General features: G+C 39.4%; 1 protein-coding gene across 12 annotated transcripts in view; it reads left to right on the plus strand.

Annotated features, from left to right (window-relative positions):
- The window catches only part of AGTPBP1 (ATP/GTP binding carboxypeptidase 1), a 74932-nt gene that overhangs the window by 10234 nt on the left and 37856 nt on the right, over positions 1-26842 (plus strand). For 10 of the 12 annotated variants that reach the window (XR_012627020.1, XM_074855595.1, XM_074855598.1 and 7 more), the window contains 13 exons: positions 646-777; positions 1793-1863; positions 7942-8072; positions 8620-8687; positions 9088-9151; positions 9498-9644; positions 9918-10049; positions 11937-12030; positions 13514-13551; positions 15106-15314; positions 15776-15953; positions 25405-25502; positions 26516-26632. Coding sequence is in view for 11 of the 12 variants with exons in the window: in XM_074855595.1 (XP_074711696.1) it covers positions 1832-1863; positions 7942-8072; positions 8620-8687; positions 9088-9151; positions 9498-9644; positions 9918-10049; positions 11937-12030; positions 13514-13551; positions 15106-15314; positions 15776-15953; positions 25405-25502; positions 26516-26632 (1308 nt within the window). In the remaining variant the exon portion in view is untranslated. Of the gene's footprint in view, positions 1-645; positions 778-1792; positions 1944-7941; positions 8073-8619; positions 8688-9087; positions 9152-9497; positions 9645-9917; positions 10050-11936; positions 12031-13513; positions 13552-15105; positions 15315-15775; positions 15954-25404; positions 25503-26515; positions 26633-26842 lie in introns of those variants that run through there. The other 2 variants (XM_074855602.1, XM_074855600.1) reach the window with 2 other exon arrangements.

Below are 26842 nucleotides of genomic sequence, written 5' to 3' on the forward strand. Positions count from 1 at the left end.
AAGTGTGTTTAAATTGACTCATGCACCTTCTGCATTGACATTTCTATCAATCCTTTATTCAAAATAATCATAATAATAAAAGTTTTTAAAAATGTTTTGGAAATGGCTTTTTTGCATCACCTAGTAAAATTTGAAGAGAGATTTGTTACTTTAGTATGCATAAATGTTCCACCACAACTCTCTGGATTGATGATATCCCTTTATATCCCTTTTATTTTTCTCCCTGCTCCTTCTCACTGATTTTTTGCAAAGGTTTTTGTGCTTTTTCTTATCTTCTTTTCCCCTTGACCTTAAGCATTTGCACATTAGCGCTTACTGAATACTTTGTGGTGAATTTAGAGCAAACAAATTAAGACCTTGCAGTTCAAGATAGTTCAGCTCTGTAGCTGGATCCACTGGTACAGCAGTTCAGTACACTATAATATGTAGACACTGTTGGCACTGGCAGACTGTTCATCATCTGTCTGACAGCGGGTCAACGCTGCAAGCAAAACAGCACTTGGCTACTTGAATTCAAGAATCTAATGTTTTCCCCTCAGTAAAACCTACAACCTGATTTGAATAATCCAGACTTCATAATTTGTGAAATTGTCTGCATTGTGGTGGACACAGCTATTCTCTTGTAACTATCCATTTTCTTTAAAGGAAGTCAAGATAGTTTACACTTGAAGGGTACTTGGACAAATTGAGGACACCTGTTAACTTGAGTCAAGCTGGAATTCTTGTGAAAAGCTGAGCATTTGCTTCCTGGCTGCTGGGAAAAGATTCTGCTTTCAGGTAAGTCTGGAAATAAGCTTGCTTCATACTTCATTTGCTTTAGGCTTTTAGCAATTGCAGAGTGAAATTTATCAGTAATAAAAATCTGAGTATTTTATGTGCTGAACTGCAAGGATTTTTGAGAAGTCTTACAGATTTCTTTTTGGGGGGTGGGCTGCCTGTGTGTGCTTGACTGAATTTCTTGCCTTCGTTTCCCAAGAGAACAAGTGCTTTATTTTCTTCATTCTCACCACCCAAGTCTTTGAACATCCTTTTTCCCTTTACTCTGTCTTCTACCTTAAAACTAACAATTTTCCCCTTGAGGACACTGTTTTTTTCACAGTGGGAGTATTTGTCATTCATACTAGATCTCAAATGAGAGTACTGAGGTTCAGTTAATGGTCCTGTAGACTGCAACCTTAATTGCTTGGAGGCACTGTTTGAGGAAGCAGTGTACCCTGAGGACACGATGTCCTTAAAAGGATAGGAAAATTGAGTCCTTAGCACTATATGGTTTCTGTCCAAGAAATGTATTCAGGTCTTGCTTAAATAAGAACACCAAACACTCCATGTTTCTCACTGTGCCTCTAGCCCTAGTTATCCTATAGCTACGTGAAATGTCAGTCAGAAGTAAGTACGTTGTGGCATTTCACAACATTGTCAAGTAAGTTTAAAGAAGTGCATTTACTGGCTTCAGCAAAAGCTGTGTTTGATAAAATTCTGTCATGGATGTGAAAATATTGTTTATTAAGTAAATTATTTAAATTTCTGTTTTATTGTGATCAAACTCTTTGAGCTTGGTAGGACTGAATTATAATGCAGAATCACACTCCATACTTATATTGCAACAGTTTATTTTAAAAGCTAGATCAAATAATTTGGAGAGAGAAGAGCTTGTGACAATGTGGAGAAATTCAATCAATGCTAATTAACTTACTTAACATTCCTGGTGTAGACACATCTAATATGGCAGTACTATTTCATCATTAAAGAAAAAAAAGATGTTGATAATCTGTAGTTGCTTAATATCTTCCAGGTTATTGGAGATGGTGATTTGAAGAATCAGGTTTCCGATATGAACAAAGTAAAAACATCATCTGAAAAAAGGTAAACTTAAAACTATAGTGACTTTCCAACATCAAGCTATTTGAGATTTGTGGAAGAGCAGTCTTTATCTTAATGACAAGGTAAATAAAATATACATTATGGGTCCCTAGTAAGAATGTGTAAATTGATGTCCTGAAACACTGAGGGAGACAATATTGATTAGCATAAAGTAGTTTCACACTTAAGAAATAACTTTTTTAATTTAAAATTTTCAGTTAGTGTTACACATGTTTAAATATAAAATATACATTAAATTTCATTGAAACAATTATAAATTAATTTAATCATTTCAGGCAAATATGGGCAAAACATAAAATGATTTCTAGTGAAGGAATTAAAGGACAAGTTTATAATACTGTGTAAGAAGCCATGATTTTGTCCTGAAATGTATATCATTCTCCAACAGTCCTGCCATCCAACACACAGGACAAACAAGAGTGAGATTACAGAAGATTTCAAGAGTTGAAACATTGTGCTTGTAATTGTCATGATAACTTGTTTTAGCAAATATTTGAAAAAGTTATGAGATTATCTGTGGAAGGCAACATGTCTGTTAAGCATCAGGAAAGGCTTTCAGTCTTACTCTTTTCTTAAGATAACACAGGTTAAACCACGTCATTAAATCAAACCATCTGATCAGATGAAAAAAATAAGTCTAAAGGTGGGAAAATAGGGAATTTTGGCTTCGGTCTTAGTTCCCTGAAATACCAATTATTTTCTAAATGAGTGAATGAATTTTCATGAAGGACATGCTGCACTGTGGGTTAGTTTTATATCTTGGGGTGAATTTAAAATTTTAATTTAAATGCTTGCATGTAGAATCATCTTTGCTTTTGATGACTTCAACAATGGAATGGCTAGATGTCAGAGACTCGTTCCTGTTTGTGTAAGAGATGGATCAAAAGAAATATTAAAGAAACTATTATGTTTTCTACTTTCAGTATATTAGTTCTTTAGGCATTGTGATAAGCAAATTCAAACTCTCTGTCAGCAATGGGTATTCTTGGAAATAGTACTAATTATAATACATGAAGAATGCTATCACAGAGTATATTAGATTTCTGCAGAGTGGTCACTTACATGCCATTTATTCTTCTTTAGTTATTGAGTCAAAATGAAAGTTTCCATCCCTGCAATTCAAAACCATTGTTCCCTAAGTCATGAATAAATTATGGTGAATTTATTGTACAGAGATAGCTGTGAACTAATCAGAAGTATCAGCTCTTTAAAGATTATTTGTTAACTGTGGAGGTGTTTGAGAGAAAAAAATATTTAGAAAAAGGTTTTCATTGGAATAAAATGAAAACAAACTCACGAGAAGCCTGCCTACTTTAAAATATTTTTTTAAAGGCTCACTGTAACATGCTGAAACACAGATGACCTGTTTGCTCTGGGGGAAGAAGACACTCCCTGATGTCAGTGTGCTAGCTGACTGTAAACAGCAGTTTCAGAGGAAGTAGGTACAGTTGGGAAACTGAAGGTTTCTGATTACTTCCTTCATTTGACTATTATCTCTTGGAAAGCTTCTTGCAAGATGAATAGCCGAAAACCATTCTAAGATAACTCAATTTTTATAAGCTGCCATGTGACAGCCGTCAGAGTTATCGTTCTCAGCGTGAGCAGACAGGAGTGTTTTAGTATTTGCATAGCAGTAGTGGTGTACGGTTAGTAATGGAGAGTTGTGAATCTAGCACTTCATCATCATTGGAGTAAGAATGCTTAAACTTTTTGGGAGTTAGTGGGACTAAAAGAAATGTCCTGCAGTGGGGGAACTTTCTTTGAGAAGATGTTTTCTTGTTGAGGGACTTCTCTTTTAAACATGAACCCTTGTCCTCTGTTCCTCACTGCCTGGGCAGTTGCTTCTATCTCCTCATAACTTTCCTAACCAGAGAATGAGGAAATCCACAGAACTGTCTGGTTAGCTGAAGTCACACTGTACGGTTTGGCAACAGCTGAGATGATGGCAAGCTTGTTCATATTTCCTTTCTGCAAGTAAGATGGTGGTGTGAGGGGCATTTTGAGCTGCAGTATTTGACTGTCGGATGGAGAAAGGGTTTCCTGCCCTAGGGAGACATGCAGTGTATACGGTCAAATAAGCCTGGTTAAACTTCACCTCAGGTTACTTAGAGAAAGTCGAAATCCATCCCAGAATAATAATTATCAGTTCTTTTCAGAATTTATGAGATTTGGGTTAAGTAGCGAAAGACGGAGATGGCAAACCTAGAGGTTATGTCTGTGGGAGTCAGGGAGCAGAAACGGAGTACTTGTAGATCAGCCGTCTTCTATTCCTTGCACAGAAGGATCCTGGAAGAACTAACCAAATGGGTGGGGCTGCAAACAGCCACAGGTGGTTTGAGTTGTTCTTGAAAATACATCTGATTTTTCATGTGTGAGAGAGTAACAGGTCCCATGAGCAGGAAAGTGGCATTAAAATACCACATACGTGTTTAAAGCTTTAAAATATGACATACTAAAATAACCATTCCATATGATTGCATCAGGAAGCTACGGCAAGTGTTCCATCCAGGTGCGCTGGAGTAGAGCACTGACTGGATACCAGAGCTGTGGTAGTTGATCGCTGTCAGAAGGAAACAGTACAGAGTTTGTTTCTGGATGTGCTCTTTCTGTGTGCAGTTAATGACTGAAAATATTTTGAGCTTCTACTAATTATCTGAAAGAGAAGAAAGTTCTTGTTGTTTGCAATTTTAACTTGAAGTTGGAAAGATCTGCAAAAATATTGGAGGATCAAATGATTTCAAAATACTTGTGTGAAATGCAGAAAATGGTTAAGAATATTTGATGGAAACATATGCAAGGTGCAGTGCTTAGAGAGGTATACAGTTACAACGGACAAAGAACAGTCACGTTTGCAGTGAGGAGAGCCAGAAATAATAAGATTAAACTGCAGGGAGAAAAACTTTCAAGTGAAGGGATACAAAGCGTTAGAATGAAGTTGCCTTTGGTTGTTGAACCACCATTTTTGCAGGCCGTTAGGGACGGGTTGAGCATATGTCTGTCACGAAAAGCAACTGTGTTCATCCAGTTCTGAAGACAGTAGTTATATGGTCTTATGAAGTTTCTTCCTGTGCTTCACAGTCATGATTTTTATAACTAAAGATAGAAGAGACTCTGTGTTACCCTTAGTGACTACAGTGCTCTTGTAGAGGCAGCTTTAGAATGGGTAGGGTGAAAAATGTCTCTCTTGTAGGAAAACAAGTGTGGTATGAAAGGCTGGCCGCAGTGTTCAGGGCCACATGTGAGGTTCTGCAATGTCAGCAGCTTAAGAGGAAATCTAGCTCTGACAGGACAGTTTTTATCATGCCGTTCTCACTATTTCCTTGGTTTATCTAGCTGTTGAATTAAAAATACTGAATTCCATGTTGCCTCTGTTTTGGAGAGCTCTCTTCCAGGTTTGGATCCTGAATGGTTTGTTGATCAAAACTTATGTACATTACAAATATCAGAAAAAGACCCATTGCAGATTGGGCTTCCATTTTGTTCTTAGTTCAAATGGATAGTTACAGCAGTATTTTGTACAGGAGCAGAGTCAGTCAGTCTGGCTGCCGTATTTCCTGTCCTACAGCCTTTTTGATTTACCGTGCTGACATTGGAAGCTGTCACAGTATTATAACCACTCTGTATATTAGTATAGAATATTAATAAAAAAGTGTACAATTCTTGATTTAGAAAACTCACATAGCTAAGAGGAAATCAGGACTTTATATTTCAGCATAGACTCTGAGCTGATGTTATTTTCAAGAACACTTTATGGGGTATGGTGAAGACCTGAAGTTTATTTGACTATATTTCTGTTGGAAGACTTCTTGCAAGATGAATAGCCTAAAACCATTCTAAAGATATCTCTTTAACCACTGCAATGATCACTCGTTGCTCTTCGTGGGAACTCTGGCCCCAGGAGGAAATTATACCTCTAAATCTTAGGACATAAATTGTTATACCACCCAGCAGTGAGAATGACTTATCCTTCCTAAACCTTTTAAAGCTTTTAGTAAGTACAGAGAAATTACGTTAGATGCTAACTTTCTGTATGTGGTATATTACTTCCATGTGCCAGTGTTGCTTGAATTTTGCAGGCTGCAGCAGTCAAAAATCAGGTTTGCTCTGAAATTTTAGTGCCTGTATGTGAGTTTTACTTTATGAAAACTTGTATTTTCTTTTTTTGTTTGTTCCTAAGGATCATCCTTGCTTTCTTGGGTTGTTTCCAGCTTTCAAACTACACTTATTTCATTGTGAGACCAAGGATATACCACAATGGAAATTTTATATATATATACACACACACGCACACACAAATTGAAGCAACAGTTCTCTTACACAGTCTTATATGTGGGTTGACTGGACTCGTCTTGATTGTGGAGCTGGTGAAGATAACATCCTTTGAAGTCTGTCAGTTTCTATACCAGATGAACAGACCTTGTGGATTTCATTAAAATCTTGGCTTTATTTTGGAGTATTTCAAGTTCAGTGGATAAATGGGGGAGTAGAAATAAACAAAACAAAACTTATGCAAATAGTAATGGCTTTATACTATTCAATCTGGTTTTGGATGATGAGAAAGGATTAGAGAGATTATGCTGTACTTATACAAGGGAAGTAATATTTTAGCAACCAAGACAGATTTATTTTAGATCAAAAAATCAACCAATTTGCTAGACTTTTAAATCAAAATCTAGCAAATAATTGAGAAGCTGATATACTTACTTCACGATATAAAATTGTTTTGATTTGAGCTCTATAATTAGTATAACCATTTCTTATTACTGATGTTAACAATTTGTAAGTATCATCTGTAATCTGAAATTGTTTTTTAGTTATGCTTCTCATTTAAATATCTGTGGAAAAGTGAAAGTGGTGGAAGCAGTTTCCTCAACAGCTGTTAAATCAATTTGCTTTCACAGCAGTACAACCTTTGTCATCAGCTACCTTTTTTTCCTTGATTTTAACATATTTGTCCAAATCTAAACCAATTATTCTAGTTGAGCTAACCATAAGTGTGAAACCTTTTCACAGATGTAAAATACAAATCAAGGAGTAATAGTTCCTCATTGTTATAAACAAAACTGACAGTATTTATAAAGCTAATGTTATATGCTTCAGTTTTATTGCAGATAGTCAGAACAGTATGTGTGTGAAATGAGTTATTGTTGATTATTGCAGGACGCTAATGTTACAAAAGTGAGAAGTGAAGGTAGTTAATCCTTGGAAATCATAATTTCCTGTAGTTAATTACTTAACTATAATTCAAATGTTAACCATTTGTCCAAAAATTACTTTCATGTGGGAATGTGAATCTCAACATCTGATTAAGTGTTATGTTCTAAAACTAGAGAGCAAATAAAATAATTTCTAGACCAACTGTTTTGAGTACTATAAATATTTACATTCATTCTTTCTCTGTAACATACCTATCTATATGACTGCCTGGTTTGAAATTGTTTCTTATATTAAAATACATTTTCAAGGCAATTTTATGATGTCAGGCCAAAATACCCTTGTGTTCCAAAATGAATCCAAACTGATGATAGCTTTGGACACCTTTCAAAGTTTATTTTCTTCAGAATGGTGTTCTTTTTCTTCAGCTGGTGGGTGCTGGTTTGCTTGCTTCATGAATTAGAATATTTTCTTTCACTTCGGAAACACCAGCCTGTAAGACAAATAGTCTTTGGGACTGTTTGTAGACAGTTTTTCCTTGAGTGGCAGGTTTGATACAGTATCTTGGCACTTAAGATAAACTATATTAAATATAAGTTATTCTAATTGACATAGATAAACAGCGTTTGTACCTATATCTGGATTTTATTTGCTGCAACGAATTCCCCTGTTCACAGTTGCTCTTGGCGATACTGTTATGTATAATTAGTCTGCTGCAATGCAGGCTTTGCAAAATCTGTCAATTTGCCAGAATTAAGGAGCATTAAGCCTGTGTTCCAATCAAGATAAAATATGAAGGTGAATTAGCGACTTCCCTTACTCTGACATGGGATTTCTGTTTTTAGTGTTTTGGGGGTTTTTTTTTGATGTAGATGGAAAAATGAATATAAAACATCTTTCTTGTAGTGTTTCTACCGGTTCTCGGACTATGTCTCTGCTATCACAGCTGGAGAAGATCAATTTGGATTCTGTACTAGGAGAAGCAGACAATGCCAGATATGTTACCTCAAAGATCCTTCATCTGGTTCAGAGTCAAGGTAAATATCTAAGTTTTGTGGTTTTAGTAGTTTTCCTTTTGAGCTTTGCTTCTTGTATTTCTTCCTTGCTGGACTTCAATTTTTGTTTCTGTTTGGTGAACTTGATTATCCATCTGGTTTTGTCACTGATTGTTGAGAGCAGCTGTTTAAGGCCATGTTTAATGCTGTCTGCTATAGTATTGGTTACACTGAGTGCATTTTGTATTGTCAAACAGCTATAATATAAGTAAAAATTCACAGTATATATGTGTGTGTGTATATATATATGAGAAGTAGAAGTATCTGTAAGAGAGCTTTCTTACAGACTTTATCTTTACAGTAGTTTTTTCTAGGGCATGACAAGATTGTTGAACAAGTGAAAGCAAAAATTAGTCCTAAATCACTTAAGTTTTTTCCTTATTTTAGTTAGTTTTATATACATATATGCAGTTTTTAATAGGTTTTATTATTTGCAGTGTAGATTTTCTGATCAATCTGTATATGATCACATTTTTTTCCCCTGCAAGCTAGTACATTAAAAGAAAAATTGTCTTTTTCTCACTGGCAGAAAAAACCAAGAAAGAGATGACTTCTAAGGGCTCCACTGGAATAGAAGTTATTTTGTCAACCCTAGAGGTAAAACCTTTTAATCTGTGTGGTTATGGGTACATAGCAAGTTTTCATTTTATCACTCGGCTTCCTGTTATTAATTATGTTGTTATCCTAGCTAGTCTCCAAACCTTGTGTAGGACTATAATGATTAGATGTGGTCTACTTAAGAGTTTCTCTCCTGTATTTTTAAATACTCTAAGAAATTATTTGTCAACTATCAGTTCTAATTAGTATGCCATCCTACAAACTAGATTTTAATTGGTTTTGTGACTAATTCAGGCTGCATAGTGGGATGGTTAGGTGGGTGGTTACATCTTAAGTTTTGTTTGATTTGGTGGTGTCCATTTCTCTGAGTTTTAAGTGTCTAAACCACTGTATTAGACTCCTACATTAAGCAAAGAAATATCTCTGTTTTGAATTGCAGAATACTAAAGATCCTCAAACTATTCTAAATATATTGAATATTCTCATTGAGGTTGTCTCAGTTGGTAAGTTTTCATTAAGGAGCAATTTGTGATTATATTCTTGTATTCTTCTGCAGACTGGGGTTTTTGGAGGGCAGGGGGTGTTTGTTTAATTTTTTTTGTTGTGCCTCTGATTTGCTAACACTGATTTAAATGCAGAATAAAAACGTAAAAACTAAAGTCACCTTTCAAATAATCATACACAAATAATTTATGTTTGCTATAAGTCTAAGTGCGACATGTTTTTGCATAGTGCAGTCACAGATGAAGAAAATATTGCTGTTCTAAAGACTATTCTTTATGATAACTTTAGCTTAGATACTTAATTGTTCTTTGGCTTTGGAGAGATCAGTTGGAGTTTAATTTCTAGGTGGTGGTCGGAGAGCAAACGTCTTAGTCACTAAAGGAGGGACACAGATCTTATTGCAGCTGCTTTTGACTGCCAGCAAAGACTCTCCACCAAATGAAGAATTAATGGTGCTTCTTCATACTCTTCTAGCAAAAATTGGTCCAAAAGGTGATAATTATATACTTAAGTATTATGGCTTAATACTTTATAGTTTTATTATTGTAACTTAAGAAAAATTTTCTTTCTATTATTGTATAAGCATCCATGGACTCAGAATTGGTAAAGGAGAACAAAAGGAGGAGTAAAATAGATAGGGAGGAATGATGAAAAACACATATGCAGAGTTGACATTAGAAGGAATTCACATAAATGTTCATTTAACATTTGTTTTTTGATAATTTCAGAATTAGTGTGATTGATCTTGTTTTTCTTTGATGTTAGATAAAAAGATTGGCATGAAAGCAAGAATTAATGGTGCCCTAAACATATCATTGAATTTAGTGAAGCAGAATTTGCAAAACCACAGGCTAATATTGCCATGTCTTCAAGTATTAAGAGTTTACTCAACCAACTGTAAGTATTACAGATAATTATTTTCTTCCCTGTATGATATAAAATTTTTTACAGAGATACAGTTAAAATATTGGATCTACATGCTTGTTTAATGTTAGATGTTGAAAGTAATTATTTTTATCTGAGAATTTGCTTTTTATATCATCAAATTGCTTAAATTCTAATAAAAGCTGTGAAGTATGCTTGTACTTCTTGTGTATCTGATTTTTTGTTCAGTCTGTGTGTGTATATATAGTTGAGGATTTTAACTAGTACTATTGGATGTGTGGAATTTTGAGTAATCTAATGTTCATAAATGCTGATGCTTTAAGATTTCTAAACCAGAAATGCTAATATTTTGTGCTTGCAAAAACACTTCAAATTAAATAATCATTCTCTTCATTATACCTGCTCATGGTTTTTTTGCTTTTTACTATTTTATTTCATTATTGATTACTAATTTGAAACTTGGTTCACACAGGAAATATTTTATTTGTTTAGTTAACCTTTCCCTTATTCCTTGTGTTGAAGTGCCCTACTATTGGAGCAGTATTCTTCCACAAGAATCTAATTAATTGTTGGGCAGGCAGTAGGAAGTTGGGGAAAGTAGTGTGGTTCTTGCTGTATCTCTACTGTAGCTTAGATGCTTCTTTTGAGCTCAAAATGGCGTTAAACCTCTTAAAAAGGGTGAGAAATTGAAAACATAGCCACATTCCTCCAAGAGAATTCATTTGATGATCTGTAAGTTTGTTTTCAGGACACTCTCATGAGCACCTATAGTTCATAAAGTCCCAATTCTTCTAAAATGTGAAAGTTTTATTTCTGTTGAGCTGTCTGATAATGAGGTAGAATGCTTCTAAATGGAAGAGTTGAATACAGATAGTTACACAGCTGAGCTGAAAAGTTGCTTCATCCTGAAAATGGGAAATTGAACTGAGTCTGTAATTTGGATTCTGCTTAGATCAATTCTATCTTTCTGTATTTCCCACTCCTTATAAACAGTAGTTTATTACATTCCAATGGGTAGTACTATTTAAGGTTTGTGTACAGTTGTTACCAGAATAGAGTCCTAACTCTTCTTAGATTCTAATGGTGTAATGTTGCTGCTAATGATGATGAAATTGCAACTCGGGGTTCAAATACTAAATTCTACATTAATAACAGCATTCATTATGTTGAAGTCAGTTCTTAGTTGCTCTCTTCCTACTTTGTTAGGAGGGCACGTTGTTAAACTCAGTCGGGAATTGAATTTCTGTGCCTGTTTCAGCAGTTTATATTTTCAGTGGGCGTTGGGCTTCAGTCATACATACATCCAGTGTGCACTTCTTGAACGTAGGTCTTGGCATAATTTCTTTTGATTTGCTCCCTTTCAAATAGTTGTTTGGTTTTTTTTTTTTCTGAGATCATATATGCAGAACATGTAGCTCAGGAAAGCTTATACCGATTGTCATTTCTAAATTTTACAGCAAACTCTTGGCTTTCAAATTTTGGTGGACATACCTGTCTGTCCTGATAGTGAAGGATAATAGCAAGTCATAGAACTTGTTAGTCTTGAAGTTTTAGAAACCCTGCTGTCTTGATAAACTGTGAGGTTTTCTGGAAGAAAATTCTTTTTATGATGTATCTTAATAACAAAGAAAGCAGAAGCATCCACTGGAAGTAGTACACGATTTTATTTGTAAAGTAATAATTTTTTTCTTCTTTTCCAAGTTTTATCAGGATTGGATTATCACACTAATTATGTGCAGAGTAGTGTTTGTTTGTCATTGTATGTCTTAAAACACAAACATGTCTAACATTTTTTACTTCAAAATTAACTCACATTGATTTTAGTTTGACTATATTGATTTTTTTCTTTTGCCTTTCTTATTACATTATCTTAAAGTGGATTGTTTTTAACTCTTCCAGCTGTAAATGCAGTGTCCTTGGGAAAGAATGGAGTAGTAGAACTGATGTTTAAGATCGTTGGCCCTTTTAGTAAAAAGAACACTAGCCTTATAAAGTAAGTAAGGTCTCTTTTAATATAGTATATAGAAAAACCTTAGATACATTTCAAAACTTACTTGTAAATGAAAAATAATATTAGAAAAATCAAATGTAACTCGTATTTGAAAGCTAAAGTGAAGGGAGGTGGGAAGGAGAACCACAAATCTGACAGTTTAATTTTACCCAGTAGAGTAACACAAAATACTTGAATGTCTAGTTACAGTACTGGTAAAAGAATATAAATGTAGTTTTCTGTCTCTTAGATTCCTGCATGGAAACTACAGTGGTTATCCCCAAATCAAGACAAACAGATAAAGATAATCCTATCATTTTCCAATTCACTGAATTAGCTCCCACATCTCCTTTGTGTTTTAGAGTGTTTTTAGACTGTTTAATTTTGTAATAGAAATTTCTTTCTGTTTTACTTCAAAGCAATTATAGACTCTCAGAGCAAGACCATGAAACAAAGAGTAGGAAGCACCAGTAATATACGTCTAGTGGGCTACTGTGTTTTATAAAAAAAAAAGTAAATTCACTGCATACCTTAAAGTGGTGACTTAATTTTTTTTTTTTTTGGTCCCCTATGTGGTTTTTTTCTTTTTTTTTTAAGTGAATTTAGGGTAAAAATAGATAAATGTGTCTAACTGGAGATAGCCCTTTCTTTATACACTACCACCTTTTTGAAGTACATACCTGTGGAAAACTGAATTTTTCATCTGGTTAGCAAAGTGATAATCTCATGTTGTTCATATTCTATCTTCAGTACAGAAAAAAAAAGTGTTTTCTAAATCTGGTATTTGTGGTTACTGTAGTATCTTTTTAAAAAATGCCCCGCCCCTTTAAGCCCCAGCTAAAGTTAGACATACGAATTTACTATTCTGTGATGTGAGTAATCATAATATCCTTGTTTATGGTCTAAGATCAGATACATGAAGTCTATCTTTACAAACAGGGTAAAAATAAGAATATATGTTCTCTAGCTGTACATCTTGAGTTAATTGAGACAAGATCTTTGTGTACAAGAAAAATCTTAGATCTTGTAGTACAGATTGATGAGCATTACTCCTCAATATATTCACACACTGCCAGTTTTGACCTAGTTTTCTAAAATGGTGTCCTTTGCTTTGTGGAAGTACTTGTTCTGCTGCTAACATAAAAATATGAGTTTCAGAAGTATCTCATCCAGTTAGTATGGTTCATAAACATTATGTTGTCACTTACAGTGGTTTTTTGCAAAGGCAGAAAGTCTGTATTGATATTTTAAAATTTCACCATCAGATTTCAGATATAGCAAAGATACATCAGATATAGTAGAGATGCATGATATTTTAGTAAAACCAAATTTTAAAAGCAAAATCTGTGATACAGTGCAACCAGGAAAATATGAGGATAGATGCTAAATAAATCTGTTAGCAGTAAATATTTTGTATAGCTTTACAGTGTTGTAGATTAAGCTTACTGGTTGGTTGTTGTTTTGACTTTTCTTGTTATATTGACAGGGTTGCTTTAGACACACTTGCTGCATTGCTAAAATCAAGTAAGTGTTTGACTACAAGAAACTGTTTGTGTAGTTGAGAGAGAGAGATACGTGTGTGTGTGTGTGTGTGTGTATATACACACCCACAGAGTAAAGCTAATATTAAGTTTGTGGCCAAAACAAATCAAGGCTAGGAAATTTAGAAATAAGGCTACAGTTTTATCTGCAGTCTCTGGTGCTTTAATATTTGTGTGGTATGTACATGTATGTTTAATAATTAGTTACTGTCTCTTCAGTTACACACCAGAAAGACTGCACTGCTTCTGCAGAACTGATCTTGATCCAAGGTGGAGAAATAGCCTTTTACAGTCACTCATCTCAGCCCTTCAATAACGGATATCTGTAGCTTAACTCCTGCACATCTTCTTTGTACATACATCTGAAAAAATCTGTTGGGTGGCGGGGGAAAATGTAGGGTTTCTTCAGGTACCTTTCTGAGCAATTAGATTTTGGGTCTTAATAACAAGTCTGTCAGTGATGCTCATGAAGTGGAACCAAGGGTAATGAAATGATGGTCAGTTCCCAGACACTGGCCATCTTAGCTGTCAGCAGAGGATCCTGACAAATGTCATCTCTGCGGATTTTGCACCAGGGTTGTAACTGACAAGCAATTAAAAACTCTTTCTCTCCAAGCAGTTGTATAAAAGCTACAGCATTCCTAGTAGTTTTAGTGGAGTCGGATAAGAACTGAGGCGTGATAAGATTTGCAGAATGCAATTTCAGACTAATGTCAGGAAACTTCTGTACCAATTATTACAGGGTGCTGAGTTTTCTCATGTTTGATCAGTGTGATACCTTGGTCTTACAGATTTCTGTATTTACTAATTTTGGAATTTCTTCTTGGCAAATTTAGGGAAAGAAATATTTCCAAATTATTGTTAGTACTCTGTTCAGTAAATTGGTAGTTAAATTTTAATGTTGAGGAAAGAAGTTAAATGTTGAGAAGGTGTGTCTTTAAAACAGAAGGTCTTGTGCATTTGTTTTGATATGTCTTATTCAGTCCTGAGGGGTTTTGACATTGTAACTTACTACACTTTTATATAAGTAAGACTTTTCATAAAAACACTAATCTCTGCTGTGTGGAGTCCAGTTGTCATACTGATTACCCAGTATTTGGGGTAGAGGTATTTTGAGTTTATTGAATTTGAGTGATAGTTGCTGCAAAACTGTATGGATTGCAGCAGTAAGAAGTTTTTTTTCAAACCTTGTATCTACACTCTGTGTGTGTGTTATATAAGTGCTTTTTTTTTTTTTTTAATTTGGTAGCTGACAGTATTTTACAGTTACCTTTAAGGGTAATGCACACTGTTCTTCTGATAAACCATGAAAATTACATGTGCTGTTATTCTGAAGAATGAAGTGTAGACTACTGGCCTCAGTTATTCAGTCATTTCTGTTTAGGTTGATGTAAAACTGTTAAGTGTGGCTAAAATACCACTTTAAATGAAACAATTCAGTTACTTGGGTAAAAAGAATAATGTTATCATTGATTTGAAAATAATATTGAAGTCATTGGACAATTTTTAATTTTCTTTCTTAACTTTTTCTATAAAGAAACAAATGCCAGGAGAGCAGTAGACAGAGGATATGTGCAGGTGCTTTTAACGATTTATGTTGATTGGCACCGTCATGATAGTCGACACAGATATATGCTGATACGTAAAGGAGTTTTACAGTGCATTAAAAGTGTTACGAACATCAAATTGGGAAGAAAAGCATTCATTGATGCCAATGGGATGAAAATTCTTTACAACACTTCACAAGTAGGTCTATCTCAGTTGGGTTTTTTGTTGTTGTTTTTGCCTCTTTGGCTTTAAAAACACATCCTGACCTCAAATTTGTCGTAGTTCTTTTATGATATGCATGGTCATTTCTGATTATGGGGGTAAGGATTATTTTCTGTACTTGACTAAAGCAGAATGTAGGAGTACAGAATTAAATTCGTATTTGCTATTACTTAGCTGTGACTATCTCTGGGAGGGGCTGTTGAACTTATTTTTAAAAAAGAGGGGGGAAATATTTTAGTTTTGAAGTTTGGGTTTTTAAAAAACATGAATTTTTGTTGGTAGAAGTTGTTCTGGCCTTCAGAGGAGGCATTAGCAAAATTTATTGTAAACAAAATACTTTGTTATTAGTGAATTCTAGAAATCTGTAAAACAAATGTCATTTGACTATTAGTTTGAGAGATACTTTTCTCTTGTCTTCATTATTTCCCTGTTAATAGGAGTGCCTTGCAGTAAGAACTCTTGATCCCCTTGTCAACACATCCAGCCTAATAATGAGAAAATGTTTTCCTAAAAATCGTCTTCCTTTACCAACTATTAAAAGTGCTTTCCATTTCCAACTCCCAATTATTCCTGCCAGTGGTCCTGTGGCTCAGCTGTACAATCTGCCTCCTGATGGTACGGTAATTTTATAATATTTTCTCTTTGAGTGTCTAACATTGCTTTATGTAAGGTAGAATCAATTGCAGTTATTTGTGTTCTCCACTAAAACTTGGACTGTGAGATGACTCTTGGCTAGCAAAGGGTCTGTGGCTGTTAGTGTAGAGCACCAATATCTAATGTTAAGTTTTAACTGATGAAACTTTTGTCTACACATATGTGGTTATGTTTCTGATATATAAAATATAGGAACTAAAATGTGATGTTCATCAAACTCTGAAGTGTAAAGCATAAGTTGTACATATTAGTCTACAAATTTAAGTGGGCTCTCTTTATCTCACTTATATACATTCTCCTATGTGAAATGTTATCTTGTGTACATCCTGTTTTAAAGGCGTGTGTATTTCTTGATTTCTTTCTGTTGCTCTGATAAACTGGATGTAGTGAGTTTAGATTAATATCTACCATTTGAAGCATTATTTTTTAAATTATTGTGGTTATTCCTTCATTTACATGATGAAAAAAAGTAGACCTGCTTTCTTGGACTGTTGTAGTCACTTAGGCAACACTTGTCTGCAAAGTATTTGTATGGTGCTTTGTAAGAAATGGATTCATCCCATTGTGAACACCTTTCATTATTTTTTCATAATTAATGTTTAATGCGTTATCAGATATGGTGAAGCAGCTTGGTACCTGAGTAAGCAACGGATGAAGTTGCTGTCAGAAAGTTACTCTAAAATGAAGAGGCAAAGTCAGACTTTTTAATATCTTCTTACTCACAATATCTCCTGAAACAAAATGTGATTGTAGTCTGAAAGAAGACAGCTGTCCGATTGGAGTTCATATGGATCAGACTTAAACTGCAGGAGTTTAGAGTTTGTTTATGTTTTGTCTTCAAAGTAGAAAATAGAAGTGTGTTCCAAAATCCACAGAAATTATACCTCTGCTAATACAGTGATTTTGGTACTCCATAATACCTATTTAGAAAATTCCTATTTTGTTGAAGTAAACTACCAATAGTTTGGGTTTTTTTGTAATAGGTTTGTTATCTATAAAAACAAGAAGTAGAATACATAGGATTTTCTTCTTAAGGCAAAACTTCTGTGTTAAAAGACACGTAGAATATTGGGGTAGGTACAGCTCTGAGTTTATTAAAGTGTAATCTTGTATAGTCAGCGTTGTAAAAGCAACACATGTAATCATTCTGAATAGACTAGAATAGAATAGACTAGAAAATCAGTATAATTTGTAAATCTCTGAGTGAGCGTTTTACTGACAATCAGCAAATTTTCTGCATTTAAAACACTCTCAGAAAACATAAAACCCCCAGCACTCAAACTGCATGAGGTCAAATTTACCAGTAGTAAGCAGAACATCTACCAGAATAACCAGTTAGTGCCCACTTCCACATATTAGAGAGTTAGCCCAATTCTTGTTAGTCATGTGTAAACAATTAGTTTGCTTCCCCTTGTTTTTGTTTGTTAAAAAAGGAGGAAGTCCTAGATCCTTCAAGGTACTGGGTCTCTAACTTAAGCTAGTGTTCCAGTAGTTCCACATGTCTAAAAAATAACATCTCACTGTATACTTTGGGGGTAAAATTTAGTTCCCAACCTGCCCATGCTAAGCAGTTGCAGTGACCACTCTCCTTGAGTATTTTTCTTCACTGGTTGAATTTCCAGTGATATGTTTCTGACCTTTTTTAAAAAAAAATATTGTTAATTGTTAGGTCCCATTTAAGCAAGACAAAAAAGGTGAAGAGAGTGCTTTGTCCTTTTGTTCTCCAATACAGGGTCAATAGTAGCTGACACGACTAAAAGCTGCTAAGACCTCAGTATTTTTTTGAATGTGGTCATTCTTGCTTACTTTGGGAAAAGGTGTCAGACCCATCTCATTTTGTACTGACCTCAAACCATGCTGAGATGTTCTTGGCACATTGTGGTGGTTTAGGCCCTGCCGTGACCCGAGACCACGTTGCCACTGCCCCTCCCCCACCCTCCAACTGGACGGGGCAGGGAGTGAAATACAAACCCCGGGGTTGAGATAAGGAGAGTTTTAATACAACAGTGCAACAGCAACAAACCGAACAACAACAATAACAGTAATAACAATAAACAGAACAAAAGATGTACCGATACAGCAGCGAGAGGAGCGACTGCACACACCGCACGTTCTACCAAACTTCCTGCGCTTGGGCGCCCAGACGTGACGTCAGCGTGGTATATGAATAACCCGGCTAGAGCGTCCTCCCCACTGCTGGGGAAACTTAACCCTATCCTACCTGAACCAGGACATAAACCAACCATTTATTCTATACCATCTGCGTCACGTCCAGCTGCTATTTAGCAATTAACAATAACAAAAAAAATCCCAATTAACAAAAGCACAATATAATTCACGGTGTGTTTTCACCCAAAATCAAATCCCCTTGTGGTACGCATTGGACCTCTACATCCTCCTGCATCGCCCACCAGGTGCACCCAGGTCCTTGAGCAAAAGCAATCCCGTGGATGGGTTTGCCTTTGCCCGGCGCAGGACTAACTCAGACCGTTTTTCCCAGCAGATCCCTCATGCGCACCACAGGGACTTTATCCCCATCTACAACACGTGGAAGTTTTGACTGAGCCGGGCCAGCTCGATTGGCAGATCCTCTTGTGTTCACTAACCAAGTGGCCTTCATCAGATGTGTGTCCCAGTGTTTGAAGGTTCCACCTCCCATCGCTTTCAATGTAGTTTTCAACAGTCCATTGTAGCGCTCGATCTTCCCAGAGGCTGGTGCGTGGTAGGGGATGTGGTAGACCCACTCGATGCCATGTTCTTCTGCCCAGGCATCTATGAGGTTATTTCGGAAGTGAGTCCCATTGTCTGACTCAATCCTCTCTGGGGTGCCGTGTCGCCACAGGACTTGCTCTTCAAGGCCCAGGATGGTGTTCCAGGCGGTGGTGTGGGACACTGGGTAAGTTTCCAGCCATCTAGTGGTTGCTTCCACCATTGTGAGCACGTGGCACTTGCCTTGGTGGGTCTGGGGCAGTGTGATATAATCGATCTGCCAGGCCTCTCCATATTTATATTTCATCCATCGATCTTCATTCCGCTGGGGCTTCACCAGTTTGGCTTGTTTGATTGCAGCACACGTCTCACATCCGTGGATGATCTCTGCGATGGTGTCAATGGTGAGGTCCACCCCTTGATGTCAAGCCCACCTGTATGTTGCATCTCTGCCTTGGTGGCCCGAGGTCTCATGGGCCCGCCGGGCTATGAACAGTTCACCTTTACGCTGCCAGTCCAAGTCCACCCGAGCCACTTCGATCTTAGCAGCCTGGTCTGCCTGCTGGTTATGTTGATGTTCATCAGTGGCCTGACTCTTGGGTATATGGGCGTCCACGTGGCGCATTCACAACGAGGTTCTCCACCCAGGCTGCAATATCCTGCCATACTTCAGCGGCCCAGACGGGTCTTCCCTTGCGTTGCTAGTTGCTCTGTTTCCATTGCTGCAACCACACCCACAGGGCACTTGCCACCACCCACGAGTCAGTGTAGAGATAGAGCCTCGGCCACTTTTCTCGCTCAGCAATATCCAAAGCCAATTAGGTGGCTTTCACCTCTGTGAACTGGCTCGATTCACCTCGTCCCTCAACAGCTTCAGAGGTTTGTCGTGTGGGATGCCACACCGCAGCCTTCCATCATCGATGTTTTCCCACAATGTGACAAGACCCATCAGTGAACAGGGCATATCGCTTCTCCTCCTCTGGCAGCTCGTTATATGGTGGAGCCTCCTCAGCACGTGTCACCTCCTGTTCTGGTGACATCCCAGAGTCTTTGCTCTCTGGCCAGTTTATGATCATTTCTACTAATCCTGGGGGATTGGGGTTCCCTATTCGAGCCCGTTGTGTTATCAGCGCAACCCATTTACTCCACGTGGCATCTGTTGCATGATGTATGGAGGAAACCTTTCCTTTGAACATCCATCCCAGCACCGGCAGTTGGGGTGCCAGGAGGAGCTGTGTTTCAGTGCTGACCACTTCTGAGGCAGCCCGAACTCCTTCGTACGCTGCCAGTATCTCCTTCTCAGTCAGTGTATAGCTAGCTTCAGAGCCTTTGTATCCCCGGCTCCAAAAGCCTAGAGGTCGGCCTCAGGATTCCCCATCTGCTCTCTGCCAAAGGCCCCAGGAAGGGCCATTCTCCTCGGCTGCAGTGTAGAGCACGTTCTTAATCTCCTGCCCCGCCCAGACTGGCCCGAGGGCTACTGCCTGGGCAATCTCCCACTTAATTTGTTCAAAGGCTTGTTGTTCTTCAGGGCCCCATTTAAAATCGTTCTTCTTACGGGTTATGTGGTAGAGAGGGCTCACAATCAGGCTGTAGTTTGGGATGTGCATCCTCCAGAACCCCACAGCGCTCAGGAAAGACTGAGTCTCCTTTTTGGTGGTTGGTGGGGCCATGGCTGTTATCTTGTTTATCACCTCCATTGGGATGTGGTGACGCCCATCTTGCCATTTTATTCCTAGGAACTGAATCTCCCTTCCAGGGCCCTTAACTTTCTGTCCCTTGATAGCAAAACCAGCCTTCAGGAGGATTTCAGTTATCTTCTTTCCCTTTCCAAAGACTTCCTCAGCTATGTCCCCCCATACAATGATATTGTCAATGAACTGCAGGTGTTCTGGAGCCCCACCTTTCTCCAGTGCAGTATGGACCAGTCTATGGCAAATGGTGGAGCTGTGTTTCCACCCCTGGGGCAATCGATTCCAGGTGTACTGGATACCCCTCCAAGTGAATGCAAACTGTGGCCTGCACTCTGGTGCTATTGGAATGGAGAAAAACGCGTTAGCGATGTCAGTCGTGGCGTACCACTTGGCTGCCTTCGACTCCAGCTCATACTGGAGCTCTAGCATGTCCGGCACTGCAGCACTCATCGCTGGCGTAACTTCATTCAGGCCACGGTAGTCCACGGTCCGTCTCCATTCGCCATTAGGTTTTCTCACTGGCCATATAGGGCTGTTGAAGGGTGAATGAGTTTTGCTAATCACCTTCTGGCTTTCTAGTCGACGGATCAGCTGATGGATGGGGACCAGGGTATCTCGGTTGGTACGGTACTGCCACCGGTGCACCGTCTTGGTGGCAGTTGGCACTCACTGCTCTTCAACCTTAAGCAACCCCACCACTGAGGGGTCCTCTGAGAGGCTGAGTAAGGTGGACAATTGCTCAACCTCCTCCAGGGCAGCTATACCAAAGGCCCACCGGTACCCTTTTGGGTCTTTAAAGTACCCTCTCCTGAGATAGTCTATACCTAGGATGTACGGGGCATCTGGGTCAGTCACAATGGGGTGCTTATGCCAGTCCTTCCCAGTTAAGCTTACTTCAGCTTCTAATAGGGTCAGCTGTTGGGATCCCCCTGTCACTCCGGAGATACAGGTGGGTTCAACCCCGCTGTAGCTTGATGGCATCAGGGTGCACTGTGCGCCAGTATCTACCAAGGCCTTATATTCTTGTGGGTCTGATGTGCCAGGCCATCGGATCCACACCGTCCAGTAAATCTGATTATCCCTTTCCTCCACCTGGCTGGAGGCAGGGCCCCTCTAATCCTGTTCAGCATCACTCACTTGTTCTAAGAGTGACTCCTGCGAGAATGACTCACAGATCCGCTCAAGAGGGTCAAGCATAACGTTGGCCATTCTATTCTGTCTGGGGGATTTCCGACTGGACACTGGAGCTGCATCTCTCTTGGAAGACTCCCCTTTCATGGTGGTCTTCCCTTTCAGCTGCTGTACTTGTGCAGCTAGGGTGGAAGTGGGCTGTCCATCCCACCTCCTCATGTTTTCCCCATGGTTGCAGAGGAAGAACCACAGGGTGCCCCCTGGTGTGTACCTTCCACTGCCCTTCTCTTGGGTGGGGAAACGCTTGCTTCTAATGACTGAGATATTGGCCTGTGCAGGTGGAATGTAGGACATGTCCTCTTCCACTTTCTGGAGCCTCTGAGACAGTTCCCTTACAGCTGAAATCCAGGCATGTTGGGAGGAAGGGAGATTTCCCTCATATTGCCGGAGCTGGCCAGCCACTTCATCCACTGTTTGAGTCTGGGTGTCTCGCCACCAGGACACTACTGCTAATGCTTTGGAACGTGCCTCTGGTGCACTTTACAGGAACTTCCGCCACATCAGCTGTGTGCAAGGGCCTGATCTGGATCCATGGGTGACTGCTCATCATTCACATCACCATAGACCATGTCAAACACAGCCACTTCCCTGAGGTTTTGAATGCCTTTCTCCATGTCGGTCCACTTGCCTAACCAACATAGAGCATCCTCCTTGTAGGGGTACCTCTCCCTCACACCGAGCAGGAGTCGCCTCCAAAGGCTGAGGGTTTGAGTCTGTTTCCCTTTGCCTTGTCAATACCAGCCTGCTTGGCTAAAGATCCCAGCTGCTTGGCCTCTCTCCCCTCCAGTTCCAAAACACCAGCTCCACTATCCCACTGTCAGAGCAGCCAGGTGAAAATTTGCTCGCCTGGAAGGCGGCTGAAATCCTTCTGCATATCTTGCAACTCACTGAGGGATAGAGATCGGATGATTACCTCTGGCTCTTCCTCTTGCTCTCATGATGGGCCTGGTTCATCATCACCCTGTACACTGCGAGAGGATTTTTTGGTATATTTAGTTTTCCGTATTGGGGCAACTGGTATTGGTACTGCTTGTCCCTCTGGCCCAGCTGCTGTGCTGCTGGAGGCGACTGGCACTGGCACTGTCTGTCCCCCTGGCCCAGCTGCTGTACCAGTAAGTTCACTTTCAGATCCTGCAGCCCCTTCTCCCCCTTGAGGGCAGTGAACAGTGTTAAAGATGACACGGTAAGCATGGGCAAGCCCCCAGCACATCACAGCGAGTTGTGTCGCCTGGGGTTTGTCAGATTGGCAGCACACCTTTTCCAAACACTCCACTAATTTATCAGGACACTGCACTTGTTCGGGAGTGAAATTCCAAAACGTTGGGGGTGACCACTGACCCAGGCACTTGCCCATCTCTTCCCACACACCTTGCCACTCATAACTGCCCTCGGGGCAGGTTTCTGGGTGGTGCTGTTGTTGAAGTACCGCATGGCCCAAAACAAGATCTGGCAGACATTTAGAAAACATTGTGCCGTGAACACAGTGGCCTGGATGCTCCAGGGATAGCTGAAACTCTCACAAACCGAGAGGATCTCTTCCCCTGGCTCACCCATAGAGGGGGTGAGACCCCTAACAAAAGCCCAGGCAGCAAACAGGTACTGGTTCACCCCACAAGCAGTGATGCAAGCACATTATAAGCAGTCAGTAGCCAGTACAGCAAAATAAGACCCTTGACACACTTTCCACCGAGAACAAACACCAGCACTAGGAGCACACTGTGGACATAAGGATTAATCCAGCCCCACCACGCAAGCAAGTTGGCCAGCATTGCCAGTGTTCCTTATCAAACAATACAAGTAAAAACAGAAAAATTGCACCTAAAAGATTGCTCTAACACACCTTCTCCTTTTGTCCTTATCTCAACCCTCTCATGCCCCACGTTGGGTGCCAAAAAGGCTGTGGTGGTTTAGGCCCTGCCGGGACCCGAGACCACGCTGCTGCTGCCCCTCCCCCACCCTTGGACCGGACAGGGCAGGGAGTGAAATACAAACCCTGGGGGTGAGATAAGGAGAGGTTTAATACAACAGTGTAACGGCAACAAACCGAACAACAACAATAACAGTAATAACAATGAGCAGAACAAGAGATATACCGATACAGCAGTGAGAGGAGTGACTGCACACACCGCGCGTTCTACCAGACTTTCCGCGCTTGGGCGCCTGGACGTGATGTCAGCATGGTATATGAATAACCCAGCTAGAGCTCCCTTCCCACTGCTGGGGAAACTAACCCCGTCCTAGCTGAACCAGGACATAATGCTGAACCAGGACACACATCCACACTATAAAGTATTTCTAATGGCCATCTGCTGCCTTGCTGGTTTTTTTTGGGGTGGAGCGGTGTTGGGTATTTTTTAGTTTTCTTTTGCTTTGTTTAAACCAGAGATCTTTGATTTCACTTAAAACTGTATGGAAATGTAATAAAATGAGTCTGCAATACTGTCAAACAGGCATTTTGTTTTGTAAATCTGGTAGTAGTAATTAATGTTTGCTAGTTGGTTTTCACAGTTTTTTCAAGCTGTAAGTGCTTGAAAAGAAAATGAAACCAGAACATAGAAATATTTTTTCAGCATATGTATCATAGAAACATAGAATGGTTTGGGTTGGAAGGGACCTTAAAGATCATCTGGTTCAAACCCCCCTGCCATAGACAGGGACACCTTCCACTAGACCAGGTTGCTCAAAGCCCCGTCCAACTTGGCCTTGGACACTTCCAGGGAGGGGGCAGCCACAGCTTCTCTGGGCAACCTGTTCCAGTGCCTCACCACCCTCACAGGGGAGAATGTCTTCTTTATATCTAACCTAAATCCACTGTCTTTCAGTTTAAAACTTACCCCCTCATCCTACCACTACAGTCCCTGATAATGAGTCCCTCCCCATCTTTCCTGTAGCCCCCTTTAAGTACTGGAAGGCCGCTATAAGGCTTCCCTAGAGCCTTCTCTCGGGTGAACAACCCCAGCTCTCTCAGCCTGTCCTTATAGGAGAGGTGCTCCAGCTTCTGATCATCTTCATGGCCCTCCTCTGCACCTGCTTGAGCAGGTCTTTGTCCTTCTTACGTTGGGGGCCCAGAGCTGAATGCAGTACTCCCAAGTGTGGTCTTGTGAGAGCAGAGTACAGGGGAGAATCCCCTCCCTCGACCTTCTGGCCACACTTCTCTTGATGCAGCCCAGGATACATTTGGCTTTCTGGGCTGCAAGAGCATATTGCTGGCTCATAATTCAGTTTTCCATCCACTAATACCCCAGGTCCTTCTCCACAGGGCTGCTCTCAATCCACTCATCGCCCAGCCTGTATTTGTGCTTGGGATTGCCTTGACCCATGTGCAGGACCTTGCACTTGGCCTTGTTGAACTTCATGAGGTTTGCACAGGGCCACCTCTCAAGCCTGTCAGGGACCCTTCTGGATGGCATCCCTTCCCTCCAGTGTGTCAAGCGCACCACATAGCTTGGTGTTGTCGGCAAACTTGTCCCACTGTCCATGTCGCTGACAAAGATGTTAAAACAGCACGGGTCCCAGTACTGACCCCTGAGGAACGCCACTTGTCACTGGTCTCCACTTGGACATCGAGCCGTTGACCACAAGTCTCTTGAATGCGAGCATCCAGCCAATTCCTTACCCACTGGGTGGTTCTTCCATCAAATCCATGTGTCTCCAATTCAGAGACAAGGATGTTGTGTGGGACAGTGTCAAATGCTTTGCACACGTCCAGGTAGATGATGTCAGTTGCTCTTCCCTTATCCACCAACACTGTCACTCTGTCATAGATTAAATGTATTGGATTAAATGTATAATCTGCTTTACAAAACTTTCTTGTATCACAGTGGATGATGTAGTAGATGAAAGTGATGATAACGAGGATGCTGAAACAGAATCAGAAATTGAAACCGAAAATGATGATGACAAGGACCAACATTTTAAGGTTGGTATGAGACAAAATTAACAGGCAAAAATCAGGCATAAATTTTTAAGTTGCTTGAATCATGTATACAGCCATATGTTTTAAGTGTTAAAGGAGTTTGAAGAATTTTTCGGGGCTATTTCTAAAATTAAAGAAGCTGCTGAAACTTAAGGTGGTTGCTACTTGAAAATATCAACCTTTGTTCACATTTTTTATCAAAACCTGTTTGCTTCACATTTGATGTGTCTGGAGTACAGTAGAACAGAAGTGCAAACTGTTTTAGCAGTGTTCTGTTCCCAACTTGTATTTCTCTTAGCCTGTTCGTCCCATCTAAGCTGCTCAGTATGTAGGAGCTGCTGTTAACTTTTTCCATCATCCTGGACTGGGATTGACTAGGTCAGTGTTTCAGCATGGTAACTTTGAAGTTCAGCCAACTGTAGAGTTAGAGATCAGACCTCTCACTATTGTATCACTTTAGGGAAGTCTTGTTCTACTCTCCAGCTGCCAGTCAGGACATAAGAGGACATTTGGTCAGAACAGCCTTATTCTCTATTTTTATGTAACATATATTCAGGACTTAATTGAATTGTCTGTCCACGAACTGGAATGACAGATTTTAGTCAAGGCTCTCATGACCCTGATGAAGGGATTATCTTCCATAGAAGCAGTTATTCCTTTGTCACTGCAGTCAGATGAAGTCTCCACATTCCAGGTTGCAATAGTTGAACTATGCACAGATCTTATGTAAAGCGTAGTCTGATGTCTGTGCATAATACATTTGGATGAAAGCAAGAAAAATGAGATGTGTGTAATATTTCCGTTGAGATGAAGGCTTTGGTATACTAATAAAACTGAGCTGGTTTACTAATTTTACTAATTAAACCTTCATGGTTAAAGGTGCAGTTCAGCTAATTTTAAAATAGTGATATTTAGCTTTTAAAGCATGGCCGTGTAAGAATTAAAAGGTGAATGTAATTATTTTAGAAGTTCATTAATTCTGGATGCAAGATTAATTTGTTCTGGTGCTCTTTCAGAATGATGATATTGAGACTGATATTAATAAACTGAAACCTAGACAGGAATTGGGAAGACCCGTAGAAGAACTGAAAATGTATGAGCAATTTTTCCCAGAACTTTCAGAAAACTTTCAGGTAAAATATCTAATGCCCAGGGCATTCCTCATCATGATGGGTTGACTCTGGAATACACTTTGACTTTTTTTTTCAGGTGGATAGTTCCTCTAGCCAAAAAATGAGAGTCAGTAGTGCTAGAGCTACACATGAAAGTGCTATATAGTGAGTTACTCAAATGTTACGGGTTGCTTTGATCTGACTGAGAGGGGAACTGTGGGCGGATATGAA

This window comes from Strix uralensis, chromosome Z (assembly GCF_047716275.1).
Source record: "Strix uralensis isolate ZFMK-TIS-50842 chromosome Z, bStrUra1, whole genome shotgun sequence".
Classification (NCBI taxonomy): domain Eukaryota; kingdom Metazoa; phylum Chordata; class Aves; order Strigiformes; family Strigidae; genus Strix; species Strix uralensis.